Raw genomic sequence first — 15,260 nt, forward strand, 5'->3', positions numbered from 1 at the left:
CGGGCTCATCAGGCAGTGATGCTGATCATGAAGGAGCAGGAGGGTGATGAAGAGGAGGGGAAAGGGCAATGGAGGCGGGGAGGGAGGAGGGTGGAAGGAGGGAGCAGCTCTTATAATAGGATTATCTACCATGTGCCAGGCACCGTGTGGGGATTATTTCTAAGCCTCATATCAACCTTGCCAGAAAGGTATTAATACCTGCCCCCACTCTTATTAGGAAATTAAGCTTTGGGGATACTGACATATCGAAGGCCGCACGACCATTTTATGGCAAGGTCAAGATCTGAACACAGGTTCATCTGACCCCGAAGATGACATTGTTCTCCTCACTACATTAACCTGCTTCCCAGGGACGGAGCTCCGCTACCCTCGTGATTGCCAACATGTTGGAAAGGTTTCCCACCAACGTTTCAACTTTCCTGTAGTCATTCCTAGGGGAACATCTACCCATGAATTTGCCTATTTATAATTGAAGGCTGAGGTCATCTGAGCACACTGTGGGCTTCAAAGGTGCTTTTCCCAGCAAGCACTAAGACTGCAAAATTCTTTAAAAGCATCCTGAACCTGAGTTGTTACACAGGTAATCGTGATTAAAAAAAAAAAAAAAGGCCCACTGTGTACAGTATTAAAATAAATTGATTCGGGTGCCTGGGTGGCTCAGTTGGTTAAGCAACTGCCTTCAGCTCGGGTCATGATCCTGGAGTCCTCAGATCGAGTCCCACATTAGGCTCCCCGCTCAGCGGGGAGTCTGCTTCTCCCTCTGAGCCTCTTCCCTCTCGTGCTCTCTCTCTCTCATTCTCTCTCTCTCAAATAAATAAATAAAATCTTTAAAAAAAATAAAAAAATAAATTGATTCAATATAGATTTTTATTTTTGCAGACTTTCTTGGTGTATCTGCTATTAATCTTCTGGGAGCATTTTGCTTATTTACTCCAAGAATTTTGACATTTATCTAATTGTATCAAACATTTAATTAAAAGAGCTATCCACTAATGCTCTGAGCTTGGAAGCCGAGCCGTGTCCCATGAGGATGTGGTATCTGTTACTAGGTGTCTCTGAGTCAGTGAAGGTCAAATTATTAGTGGTTCTAATTAGTTTTCCCACAAGCGGTCATGTTATTTAAATCCAAAACTATGTGGCAAGTGATTGCTTTCTCCCCTTGCCTTTAGAAATAGCAACAAAAAGCAAAATGGGCTGCCCACTACTTTCTTGAAAAACCCTTCGCCGAGGACGGGGCGCCCACTGCTTCTGCGGGACCTCCAGCTGCTTCTGTATTTTGGCTCCCATGGTGTGATGGAGTCGGGTACCGGTGCTTTGTGGCCGGCGGGGTCTCCGGAGGCTACAAGGCACGTTCACAACGGCTGTCACCTCTCATGCTTGGTCCAACCTCTTCTCCCAAATGTATGGGGAGGAATGAGGAGGCGGGGCCAGATTCTGTGACTATAAAAGCACCACAAAGTCTCAGCTTCTGAGCAGAGTCTCACCTTCCACCTGATCCTGCGGGGAGCTCCGGAGAGTAAAGCGTACCCTGGGTTGGCCCCGCCTGGATGCAATGGGGCGGCTGGGGTTTTGGGCTCTCACACTCGTTAGTTCTTGGTTACAGGTAACTGAAGGGACTGGGGGCACTCAAATCTCCAGGCCTTTACTGTTCCAGTACCCCAAGGTAATCGCCCTGTGAAGATCCCTGGTAGGAGCCTCTGACAGCAAACGTGGGATGGGCACACAGCTGGAAAGGGGATGCCGGGAGAGCCGGACGGGGCTCCCACGGTGTCCTCCACACCACGCATCTCTCACTCAACACACACGTATGTCCTGAGCACCTCCGAAGTGCCAGCTAACTCCATCCTAAGCATCACCTTTAATCTCATCAGTCTTACCTCCTTTATAAACTGGCTCCTGCCTGGAATGTTCTTCCCCATTTACGTTTACTCACGTGTTGCCTGTTTCTTTCTACTAGAATTTAAGTTTCACGGGAGTATAAGCTCAGGCTGCGAAGTTCGTCATGGTGGCTGGAAGGCCTCTCCCAGGAGGTGATATTTTCCCTAAGGCCTGAAAGTCAAGGAGGAGCCAGCCACGGATAATGGGGAAGAACATTCGAGGCAGGGCACATAACCAGTGCAAGAGCACTGTGGTGGAAAGACGCTTGGGGTACCGAAGGAACGTGGTGGGGGGCCTCGTGAGCAAGAGGGAGGGAACACATGGGGGTGGGCCAGATGATCCAGGGCTCTGTTGCCACGGGAAGCAGACTGGCATTTACTTAAGCCCCAGTGGGAAGCCATCAGAGAGAGGCCAACCCAGCCCCCGCCCCTCATCGTCTCCCTGATGACAGGCTTTCTCTGTACCTCTTTCAAGCACAGCATATGGCACAGATAAGCGGTTAGGGCCTTTCATGGTTGATTTTCTATTCAGCACAGTTTGTTGATGAATGCCAAAAGAATATACGTAGACTTATGTCAGCAAGACATGCCGGTGCGATTTTATAAAGAGAGACGATTATCCACATACAAGAGACGGACAATCTTGGCCACGCAGCAATCCCCACACTGCTGAGCTTAGCAAGTCAGGGTTTGTTTGCTGAACCTAAGATTTCAATGGAAGGATGCACCCAGTTTACCTCTTTTCTTCCTCTGTGTGCCTTTCTGAATAGCCACTCACAGCCCACCCCCCACCCCCCGTGACATTCCAACGGAGAACGGAGACAGCAGGTGCGACCCCTGCCACCTTTCTGATATGGGAGGCGCAGCCCCACGAGGGAGGGCTGGGGATGTGCCTGAGTAAGAGGAGCCAATGTGAATGAAAAGCCTCTCTGTTCCTTTGGTGTCCCTTGAGGAGACTTCAGGTGAGTTGGGAATGCAGATGGTGGGGCGGCCTGACTACCCAGGGAAAAAGGAGCTGTCTTGTCTCCGGGTAGGCCTTAGAGACGACTTTTTTTCATGTCATGGATAAGAAATCCAAGGCATGGCGTCTATGAAAGGCTCGGCCAAGGCCAGAGAACGGGGAGGTGGCTACAGCCAAGAGCACCCCACTTCCTCCCAAGTTTCCCTTACCGAGGCTCGTAGATCTTCTTTACCGTCACATGCTCCCTTGAAGGGAGAACTCCAGCCTGGGCCCTCCCCTGAGTCACAGAGCCTTGGGAAGCATCCCTGTCGTGATCCCATACATATGAGAAGTGACCATTTGGGGAAGCAGTGCTTCCAAATGAGATCTGGAATCTTTTAGACCCTGGAGGGCTAAGCTTAAGGTTCTGTTTCTAAAATTCTTAGAAATATGCCGATTTAAGTTCAGAGAAAAAAAAAAAAAACAAACAAACAAAAAACAAAACCCCTCTGGCTTTGTGCTTTAGAGTCAGTTGATGGGTTTGGATGATAGGAGCCCGAATCGCGCCCTTCTGAGGAGAGATCATTTAAGATCCACCCCTCAGGCGGTGAGGAAAGCAAGGTGACCTTACCTTTTTGTCACTGAGGCCGGTCACTTGGTCCACAAATTCCTCCTGGATCATGAAAGCAGCCAGGTTGGCTGTGTAGCTGGCCAGGAATATGACAGCGAAGAAGGCCCACACGGACACCATGATCTTGCTGGTGGTCCCTTTGGGGTTCTGCACGGGCACAGAGTTGTTGAACACCAGGCCCCAGAGTAGCCATATAGCTTTTCCAATCGTAAAAGAAGGCCCGTGGGGTGCTGCAAATAACAGAAAGGACACTGTCAGCATTTTCTCCAAAGGGCTACGTGGCAGCCGCCTGCAGCCCCATCACTGGCCAGAAGATGGAATGGTCTCTCATGCTTGTGCCCCATCATTGCCCAGAACCCCGGCCACCACAGCTCCCTTTATCTTTAAACACGAGCATTCTTCCTGCGTTTCTGTCTGGCTGGATTCTTGCCACGTTTCTTAAGGGGAAATCAAAAATAAGCAAGAAAGGAGAAACAAATGGCCATGCAAAATGTGGGTTTGGATGAGAAGTCACGATAGGGCCGGTTGTAAATTTGGATTCGATTTCCATTTGAGGGGACCAATCTCCCTTAATAAACATAGCGAGCCTTACGAAACTGTGTGTGGGGGCGGCTTCGGTTCTCATCGGCTAATGTGTGGTATTCTAACCCGACTCTCCCCAGCGCTTGCTCCGGCTCAAACTCAGATGTAAAGTGTGCACCGTAGAGGAACAAAACCAAATGAAAACCCTCTGCAAATGGAGACATCAAGGAGCAGAACGATAGAGCTTAATTCTTCCAGCACTTCACAGATGGAAGACATCGGGCTGCAGGTCACGGACCATGAGCTCTGGTATCCCAGCACTTTTCTTCCTCGGTGTAGCCTTGCAACAGCTAGTCCCTCTTAAGATTCTGAAATGTGCCTCGTAGCCACCTTAACTAAAGAGGCAGGGCAACATGGCACAACGTATTGGGGTGAGGAGCACACACACTGCGAAATGCAAGCGTTAGGGCTTTCACGTTTTGCACAAGGGGAAGAAAATCAATGTATGCCCTCATTTCATGGGCAAGAGGTCTTCCTTTAACAGAAGGTTAATTTTTATGTCATTTAAGCAAATGAAGATGGGGAAAAAGGATCTACTCAGACTTCAGTTGGCAATGCCAGCAGAGTGGGCAATAAATAAAGTGGCAGAAGTGAATCACTGATGGAAGGTATGAAGTTCTGGGCAGGGAGCCTGGGAGAGGCAAGCTTTCTACACTTTGGAGGCCAAACTATGACTACAGCAATATTTATAATATCCCTCATACAGCACATTAAAGGGAAGGCAATTAATTCTGGTATGCTCAATCTCAAACTCTTCTCTCTTTGCCTAGTTTTATAATCTTCTGGGCTTATTCCCAAGATGTCAAGAACTCTTAGGAAAAAAAAAATAATTAGAGTCCATCCAGTTAACTTCATGAACTGCATGATTTTATTAGGGATGCATGTTGACCAGGAGCAACAGCTGTTTGGGAATCAGAAATAGGTCCTTGCAGGGGTTCTTTCCAAGAATTTTGGGAATTCCTGATTCATGACTACTATTACTGAGCCGTGCGTAAAATCTTCCCCAGAAAGTGCAGTGAAATGTAACAGAAAGCCGTACTGCACCAAGAGACAAGTCGGTGCTCTTTCTAGAGAGCTTCCACAGGCAGATGAGCAGGGAACGAGAAGCCTCGAGGTGATGGAAGGGCTGGGAGTTGGTGTGCTGGATTCCTCACTTTACTATAGTCTTCGAGGTGTGTGCTTCAGCCAAAGGAGGAATTACAGCATGTGACTGGCCTTTGGATCATCTCTGATCTTCCAGGCTATAGCCCTGATTTATTGCTTCTCTCCAGCCAAGTCCAAACCACCATAATCCTGGCTCTCAGAAAACGGACACCTTCCTCACTGGGCTCCCTCTGCCCATTGCTGCCTGCCCCTCCCCTCGTCCTGACAGAGTAGCCCCGGTGAACTTCCCACACCATACATGTTTCATCCTGCCTCTGCCCTTCATCTTGTATCACTGCCCACCTCCCTCACTCTCATCTTTTCTGTTTCATCAAGATCGATTCCCCAATAAGGCCTCTGCATTTGCTGTTCCCTCTGCGTGAAATGCTTTTCCCTCTGTTTTTTTTCACATGACTTCTCATCCTTCAGGTCTCAGCTCAAATGTCATGTCTTCTGAAAGTTCTTCCCTGCTTGGCCATCTTATCTAAAGTAAGGACCCCCACCCCCTATCACTTCACTTTGGTTTCTTCCATTCCCCTTTTTCTTGAGATTTATTACCATCTGTGATTATTGATGTATGTGTTCACGTGTGGTCTTTGTAACCGAATTCTCAGCTCTCTGGGGGTCAGGAAATCTCTATCTGATTTACCATGTGATTCCCCTGTACTAGCACAGTGCCTGGCACACAGTACCCACTTGGTAAATACTCATCAGAGAAATGCATGAATTCACAAATAGCCCAAACTCTGATCCCACAAACATGAATACCGACTCCACTGAGGTATGATCACTCACAGAGAGCCTTCTCAGGCCCCACTCTGTTGGAAGCCCCGTATTGGTTAGTGACATTGCCCTCTTAGTGGAGGCTGACAATTCTCCCATTTAAACACAACATGATTATTCACGGCATTTTCACCGTATTGGGTTGATGGGAGATGGTTTATATATAATAATCACCACTCTTCAAAGTTGAGGAAGTGGGAGGATTTCAGTAAAACTAAGTTCCTAACAGATTCCCATGACCTACTGGCTATTTCCAATACTGAATCTTCCAAGTGAAAAGAGTATGTGGCAAATTCAAGTGCCTTTATTTTTGAATGGCTGTATGTTGAAGACCTGCTGTCTTCCATAAACTTAAGTCATGTTTCAGGAAGAGATTTGGTCCTAGCAGTGGCCCTTTGAAGCCATCCACTTAGACTCTGTTATGCATGGAGGAAAATGCACTCAAAAGTGATGTCATGTGTTTATGTCTGTAACATGAATGTTGGTTTACATAGGAGCCTCTTCATAAGTTATAGCCAATGATTGTTGCCCAGTTCTAAATCTTTCTATCTACTGATGACAGCTTTATCAAGTACAATGCACTAAGGTCAGGTGCCATCAAGAGGAAAATGTAATTCTTCGGGGGAAAATACCACTTTATAATTATTTTTATTGTCAAATGAATGCAAGTGTGATTCAGTAATCCGGAGAATGTTCTTAAACTAGATTGTATAAAAGCCATTTTTCTTTGCGTAGACGGAAGGTGAGATTCACTGTGATTTTAACATTTCTTTTGACACAGATTTTAAAAGTTAATTGCCAGGAAAACTTCCTTAAATCTGCTCTCTTGACAAATTGTCAGTAGTTTCCACCTAACAGCTAGAGACTCCACGTGAGAAAATGATGAAGGGCGCCTGGGTGGCTCAGTCGTTAAGCGTCTGCCTTCAACTCAGGTCATGGTCCCAGGGTCCTGGGATCAAGACTGGCCTTAGGCTCCCTGCTTGGCGGGAAGCCTGCTTCTCCCTCTCCCACTCCCCCTGCTTGTGTTCCCTCTCTCACTGTGTCTCTCTCTGTCAAATAAATAAATAAAATATTTTAAAAAATAAAGAAAAGATAAAATGATGAAAAGGTTTCACTTGGCTTTATCTTCTCAGCTCAGGCAAATAACCCACAACTGTATGGAATGACGGTACTGGTGACCCAGCTCCATTCTTATCACAGACTAGCGAGACAGTATAGGGTGATGCATTCTAAATGGGAGGCCCGTGTAGAAAGCAAATGAAACAGCGTCAACTTCGAGTTAGTGATGAGAGGGGTCTCACCTTTCCCTTTGGCTAAGTTTCTGTTGTATCCAACAGGACTGAAGTACTCGAAGACAAAAACAGCGATGGCAGACACAATGAGCAGCATCACAAACATCATCACCCAGACGGAGGCGCTGAACGGTTCTGTGGGTGAACAGGCCAGAGGAGTGGGACATGGTCAGTTGGCGCATCCTCACAACCAGGACCAGCAGGAAGCCCAGAGGTCCACTTGCAGGCTCAACTGAAATACCCTCCCTGACGTGAATCTGATCATTCAAAAGAAGCTAGTCATTGTGGATTCATAAGTCTACACCATCCTTTGTTCTACAAAATACTTGAGGTATTTTATAAGGCTGCATATAATAGGATAAAAATAGAGAAGAGCATATGACATTTTCCAAATCAGGTCAAGGATAGCAAAAAAAAAAGGGGAGGAAGAATGCAAATAAAGAGGCCATTGGGTCCTATATGATCATTGCATCATCCAGGGAACCAAGGCTGGAGGAAGCAAGGGACTAGACCCAAATAGTCAATCCTAAGGCTTCTGCAGATCAGCATGGTTTTATTCTTAATTTCATTTTTATCCTTACATGCTGGAGGGACGATGGGCAGGGAATTCCAGAAGGAAAGTGAACATTACAACCTGTTAGAAAAGGATCATAAAATCATGGGGTTGACAGAAATACTGGAAGGTCATCATCTGCCCCCACTACCACCATGCTGCCCACCCTGCCCTCTGCTCTGGACAGATGAGATCTCTACAAGTTTAAAATCTTGTTGATGTTGGTAATGGGCTTAAATGCATGTGAAAAGTCATTTGAGGATATTACATTCACATGGTAATTCAATGAAAAAGCATCACTTAAAAGAGCAGAGGCAATGAAGTAGTAGATGGATAGGTGGTTATTCCCCCCCCACCCCGCCCACCGAAGTAGTTTACATCAGCTCATTTTCATATGGATGTCTCAGAAGGGCAGGCCAAGTCACAAGGTTCTAAATCTTAGAACACTCCAGAAAGTTAAGAGCATTTATATTCAGTCTGATTGAGGGAGCTGAACGGAGCCACTGTATCCATATATGACACAGATTTGCTAGAAAATCAACAGAGGCTAAAATTTTGAGAAATGAATCTATCTCCACCTGAATGCCTCACTGGGAAGAAACTGCCCTTGGATACCAATAAACTTATAATCCTTTGCCTCATAAGCAAACATTTTCTGAGGGTAAAATATAAGAAGCCCAATAACACCTCTTGAATAGTAGGCATTTTATTATTTTTAAATTGTTTTTCTGATGGAGCTAGTAATAATCATAAGGAACTAGGCTGGTCGCAAGCCACCTTATCATTAAAGTCTGTGACTACCTAACACAGCTAGAGGTCATCATAAATTCCAATTTAATGAGCTTACTACATAACAAGAAACTGATATGTCCGAAGCTTTAACTACACTGGATGATTTAGAAACCGGAAGGAATGCTTTGCAATGCAGCTTCGACAGAGCAGATATGTTAAACTTATCAGGTAACAACACAGCCTACTCACTTTGACTAACACAAGATAAGTTCAAACAAATCAATGAGATTGCAACCATAACATATCTTCGCTGAAATTACCTTGGGTGATAACAATACTATGTCCCTGAAATCATGGCAATTTGGTAATGAAGTGTTTCCAAAAAGGAGAATGAAATGAATAATTAGGGGGTTAAAAATAATGAATATTCAAGATAGGAATAAATAGTAAAATAATTCTCTAAGTCAGGTATGTTAATGGCATGGTGTATCTTACCAGAGGAGGATCACCGTGAGGGGTCAATGAGCATAGACATGGAAAGTGCTTGGTGGTGTGTGTTGCACACTATACACACAGTTAATTAAATGGAATAGTTGTTTGATTCCATGGTGAAAGCCAGAACCAGGGGTGGTGGTGGTGCGCTGTTCAGGGTCCTGAAAAAGGCATCCTGGTTTAAAACATGTGCATTTATTAATCTGCTAACTTCTTTTCTCTGCAGGTTGGGATAACATGATAAAAAATATGAGGGGGCATCCTTTCTGAATTCTTCATTCTCACGTCAGAATCTATAAGTGTGCAGTGGGCTTCATTTGGCAGCTGATGCATCCTAGTGGGGACACAAACTGTTCCAGAAATTAGGGGCAACCTGGATCAAGCAACTGATCCCAGATATCTCCCCACTTGGAAGTGACATCTGTCTCTTGATTTCTGAGCATGGCATGGGGATAAAATAATTCTGCTACAGTGTTCTGGTTTTAGTAAGTTAGGTACCTAGGAGTGCCCTGAAGGGTTGCAATTCTGACATACACCACCACCACCACAATGTAGAAAAGCACTGGAATAATGGTGAGGCACCATCTATAGTGTCTCAGGGGGGACCCAGAAATATTTTGGGTGACTCTGGATTACATCCTCTACTGGTTTAAAGCAGATACCACATTCATTCATGAAGGGACTTCAATCTAGGACACTCTGGTCAGCATTTCTTTGGATCAAACAATCCAATCTGCTTGGAAAGTCTTTGGAAGTGACTGAATGGAAATATCCAAGAGATGCCACCTCTGTCCTTGAAGAGCCGCTGGTTACATTTTTACCCAGAAGCTCAGAGGCATTACCTGCAAGTGTTTCCAATGGGAGTTAATGGAGTTTGTGGAGAGAGGATAGAAAATAATGAAAAGCAATACAATCAGATTTTGAATGTTTGGGCTCTTCCAGATGACTGAGCCAGTGAATGGAAAAATGTAGCTTAGCATGGTTCATTATGACTTTCAAAACCTACAGATAATGACCGTAAATAAGGGGGTACACAATCCAATAGGGATGTAATTTAGTAACTAGAAAAAATATTAAGCCTACTGATGTCAAAACAGCTTTGAAAATCGTTTCCTCTGGCTACAATGTATTTTCTTTTATTTTTAAAGATACAGCAGGAAGAGTAAGGGGGGAAAGGAGGTCTTAACTTCGCAAAAAAATACCTGACTTTTTATGGCAATGTTCTACAAATCCAGGTAAGATAAAAATCTAGGGGAAACTGGGTTGAGGCCAGATTCGATATCAGCGACCCATTTTTTTTATGAGCCAAGCCAGCTGATGGTATTTTTTCCCCTCTCTGACTGAATTGGAAAAAAACTTCTCTCTAGCTCACTATGCAGATATGTCAACAACTTGTGAAAAGAAACAGATCTCTTGGGGCGCCTGGGTGGCTCAGTCAGCTGAGCGTCCGACTCTTGATTTTGGCTCAGGTCATGATCTCATGGTCGTGAGTTGGAGCCCCTCATCGGGCTCCATGCTAGACGTGGAGCCTGCTTGGGAATCTCTCTCTCCCTCTGCCCCTCCCCCTGCACATTCTCTCTCTCTCTCTCAAAAAAAAAAAAAAAAAAAAAAAGGAAAGGAAAAAGAAAAGAAAAGAAAAGAAAGAAACAGATCTCTTCCCATTTTTTCCCTGATCTCACTTCTTCCAACCTTTTCTTAACCTCCAGGGCCAAAGAGCCCTGTTAAGGGTCTGTTAGGGAGTGGGAAACCATGAAAAGGAGTGGTTCACACATGAGGATCCACCCAGTCATTGTTAAGATTCTGCATGTATTGTCTATATGAGTCGGCTGCATTTTTCATGGTGGTGTGAGGCTCCCTGATCGAGATATGGGTCCATTATCCATATCAAAGACACAAAGGGAACATAATGAGGTGTGTATCTGTCAAGAATGGAAGTGGGGAATGCAACATCAAATCCAGGGAGTGGTAAGGATTTCAACAGCTTAAATGGATTATCAAAAATGGAAATAGTAAATCCGTACGTCTTTGTGAGTGAGGGGGTATCCAAAATCCTGTTCGTCAATGTTTCACTCAAGAGAATAAAGCACACAGCTTCGCTGGATGCCACCACGATGTACCAATGAAGACGGTGGGGACACAAGACTACAGGCTGGGAGCCGGTGGCCACAAAATGGCTCTAGTCTGCAAGAGCGAGCTCTCCAATAGACAAAGGTTCTTGTGTGTGTGTGTCTGGAAACGTGTAAGAAATTTGGCTGACTTTGATCTGTGTCCCCTCTCTCTGCAGTTTTCTTTTGGGGTCAGTGTTTGCCTTAGCCTTCCCAAATCTGGGACAAGCCCATGGATATGGGGGCACCAAGGAGAAGGGAATTTGAGTCCCATGATCTTCAAGGTAGCCACTCGCAAAAACTGTTGATGATAACCAAACACTCTACCAAGACTTTCCTTTAAAGAAAAAATAAATAATGCTTGGCTCTGTCCCATGCAGTTTCTCCCTCTCTGGACAGGCATATATACGTACAGTGCTAAAGAAAACAGGATGATAGAAAGTAGAGCTCCACCTTGCTCTAAAAAAAAAATGCTTTTATGTCAAAACATAAATTTATGGAATAGTTAAAAGGAGAGTAAGGAATTTTCTCCCTTACAAACCAGTCCACCTGAAGGATAGTCATATTTAAAATATGATTCCATTCATTTTCAATCAGTGTGTGCTCGGCAGACTACCTGTATTTTGTTTATCTGAGTGCTGGTATGAATCACCATGTGGTCATCATCATTTCACCCTCATATCCAGTAAATAAACGGCTGTCACACCAGGGAGGAATGGAGGATGGGATTGATGATGCTGAATAAAGGCTTAGAGGCTGATTTAAATTAACCGTGGACAGGCAGATTTATTTTTTAAAATGTTTTCCAGGCTCTGAGACCTATATCTGCTAACCTCCATTCTATACAATCAAGACCAGTCACAATCTGAATATGTGACTGTGTTTTCAGCAGATAGTTCTGAGTCAGAGATAAATGACAGATGTTAACTGGGGGTTGGGGGTGGGTTGGGGAGGGAATTGAGATCATTCAAACAGGACAGGCTTTGGAATGTGCTGATGTCATTACATGGAGCTCACCAAGGTCCTACCTGGTCCCATCCTTCGAGCAAACAAAACAAATACCTCTAATTCCCTGTTAGGAAAACAGTGGTGACCCTGACGTCCACATACCTAGAAAAGCAGAAGGCGAGACCGTGCCGTTGCTTCTCGAAACCATGACACTGATCCCCGTCTCCACAAAGGGCACGGAGAAGTCCACCACTTCTGAGCGCTCCTCATTGATGGTGAGTGAGCCGACTGCCATGACCGCCCGTTGGTAGACCACCTACATGCAAGGCAAAGGAGCACAGAACCTTTACTTGTCCTTCCCACCATCCCCCCGAGTGCCACAAGCGTGGAGTCTTAGATGAGAGCCCGAGGGAGGAAGATAACTTACTTCACCGATCATCCCGTTCCATACGTTGTTGACTTTCTTGCCATGCTTCCCGTTAGTCACCAGGTAAAGGTCATAGGTGAACTTCACAGTGCGAGAAAGCTTCTTCAGGATATCGATGCAGAAACCCTTGCAGCATTTCTTAACATTCATGCCCTCATTGGTTGAATTGCTGTAGAAAAAAATCCCCGAGACCATAGAATATCAGCACTGGAAGATCTGTTCACAATTGTTACCTAAGACACTTCCACTGTTTTCCATGTGGGAAACGGAGGCTCAACATGAGGGAGTGGCTTTTTCAAGGACAGGCAGTAGTTAATGTCAGCAGAAGGACAAAGTGTTCTTAATTGTGACAGTAACCATGACAACGGCTAACTTTATTTATTTTTTATTGTTATGTTAATCACCATATATTACATCATTAGTTTTTGATGTAGTGTTCCATGATTCATTGTTTGTGGACAACGGCTAACTTTAATTGAGTGATTATTTGTACCGTGTACCACGCTTCATGGTAATTGTTGAAATAAATTCCATGGCATTTCTCTTAGTTAATAGTAACTGTTTCCGCATTATACGGATGAGAGTTACTACCTCTTATTTTTAAGTTTATGACACCTACAGCCTCTTTAGACCAGAGTTCAGGCATATGATCTAAGCCGAATTATCAAAGCTTATCAGAAAATGGAAGAGAGATGGAAGACATGAAATTCTCAGCTGAAGGAGGGTTTTGCTTTTTCCTATCACTGGAGATAGAGGTTTGCAACCAAAGAGAAGAAAGAAGGGTGCCTTCCTTAGGAAAGGCAGTTTCCTTCCTGAGGAAAACGTGGCTGAGAACTGGAAGACCCGGGGTCCACCTTGTACCTGAGTCCATGAACTTAATGTGTCTTGATGGAGTCATCTGTCAAATGAGGGCTCTTTCATAACACTTTCCCTCCCTCCCTACATGGCAGGAAGTATAAAAAGCTGACACTATGAAATAGCAATGTCCTTGATCAAGAAAACGCCCTATTAAAATATAGAGGGTACTGGCATCTTAAAAGCTATCATCATCTACCAAGGTGACATAGGTTGATTTTTGCCAGCCACCTTGCTTTATTTACCTGGCCAAGTCATATTCAAAGGACATATAAAAATCAGAAATGCCTTTTAAAAGGAAAGAAAGAGCGTCTTCCAAATTAATAGCTGTTACTTAGACAACTCATGTGGGAAGATCAAGACCTTTCTGGGCAACACAGCCAGTCCACCTTGTGATGGGGCATTTATTGAGCTCAACAACCTGAGTCATGCATGTCATGAGATACATGCTCTGGATATCCCATTGCTGGCGCATCCACACACCAGACTGTTACCTAAGCACTACAGTGATGTTTATGGAAATCCAACATCACAATAAGAAAATACTTCCATTTCCATATCACAGAAAAAAAAAGTAGGTTACAAAGTGTTCCATATAGAACAGTCCTAGCTATATAAAAACAGATGAGCTTATGAAATATCTGGATGGAAAAACAATGAAATATGAAGCATAGCTATTTTTGAAGGGTGAAAATAACTTTTTCTCTTTTTCATATTTTTAGTTTTTTCCCCCCACAAATTAACTGCAGTGAATATATACCACACACATAATTAGATATACAACACACACATCAAGCACCACTGATGTCTATCTATGCCCAGGAACATGGGTAGATCTAACAGTGTGACTTCAAGTAATAGCAGCAGGTTGCAAAATGCCATAAACATGATAGAAATGTGTCCTAAGTACATTAAATCAATGGCATGTCCAAATACGATTTCCTTCTCAGTATCTATCTGTGGCCCATTGTAAAACATGGCAAGAGCCAATTCTCTCCTTTTTTTCCCTGGCCACCATGGGCCACGCATTGATGCCTCTTCTCCAGCTCTTCCCATATGCCTCTCCTTCGCTCTCTGCTCCCTCCCTTCTTTTATCACAGGGCCTTCCTTCCCCTGGTCAGGATTCCTGGGAAAGTCTGGATAGGAGTTACGAATGCCCCAGACTTAAGATTCAGGGTCACAGGAACACGGTGGTATTCTTTGGCCTCACTGAGAACCTCAGCCAGTTAATGAGTTAATTATCTCCCCTTGTCTACTAAAACTAGGTGTATGTCTAGATACAGGTATATGTCTAGATACAGTGGTCATTAATGCATTTTCACCCAACAAGCAACCACTGAGTACCTACTGTAAGACATGGAATTAAATCCTGGGGACATGAGATGAAAAGACACGCAGCAAATGCAACAGATGAATTTCTCATGGGGAAGATGGGAACACAGACCGGCTTGTAATTGGAAACTTCCATCAGTTCCAATCACAGCCCTTGTGTATGCATGGAGGGGGGTGTGACTTGACTACACAGACATCTGAGAAATGGCACCCAATGCAATCTTTCCCCACACCCCACTATCACCCACAAGAAAGGGTGACCCATAAAAGCCAATGTGGGGAAAAAGATCCAATAAGGAGTCCAGTTCTTCAGCTCCCTAGTTTCCCAGTGTGGTCAGTGGATAGGATCACGGCCATGGAGGTCAGACAGAGTCACTGCAAGGTCCTGGGTATGTTCCTAACAACCAGGAAGATGCAGACAAGTCTCTTCACTAATAAGCCTCAGCTTGCTCCCTTGCAAATTGAGAAGGCTGGTGCTTACCTTGCAGGATAGTTGGGGAGATTAAATAAAGTATCTAAAGCACCTCTCACATAAGTGCTTAAGAATACACTTCCTCTCTTCTCACCC

General features: G+C 44.5%; 1 protein-coding gene across 2 annotated transcripts in view; it reads right to left on the reverse strand.

Moving 5' to 3' along the window:
* Positions 1 to 15,260, reverse strand: part of GRIN2A (glutamate ionotropic receptor NMDA type subunit 2A) — a 375,591-nt gene that overhangs the window by 68,842 nt on the left and 291,489 nt on the right. For both annotated transcript variants that reach the window (XR_003523244.2, XM_027612864.2), the window contains exons 7-10: positions 12,506 to 12,674; positions 12,241 to 12,394; positions 7,258 to 7,383; positions 3,449 to 3,678 (exon numbers count right to left, since the gene is read on the reverse strand). Coding sequence is in view for 1 of the 2 variants with exons in the window: in XM_027612864.2 (XP_027468665.1) it covers positions 3,449 to 3,678; positions 7,258 to 7,383; positions 12,241 to 12,394; positions 12,506 to 12,674 (679 nt within the window). In the remaining variant the exon portion in view is untranslated. The remainder of the gene's footprint in view (positions 1 to 3,448; positions 3,679 to 7,257; positions 7,384 to 12,240; positions 12,395 to 12,505; positions 12,675 to 15,260) is intronic.

Source organism: Zalophus californianus, chromosome 10 (assembly GCF_009762305.2).
Source record: "Zalophus californianus isolate mZalCal1 chromosome 10, mZalCal1.pri.v2, whole genome shotgun sequence".
Lineage (NCBI taxonomy): Eukaryota > Metazoa > Chordata > Mammalia > Carnivora > Otariidae > Zalophus > Zalophus californianus.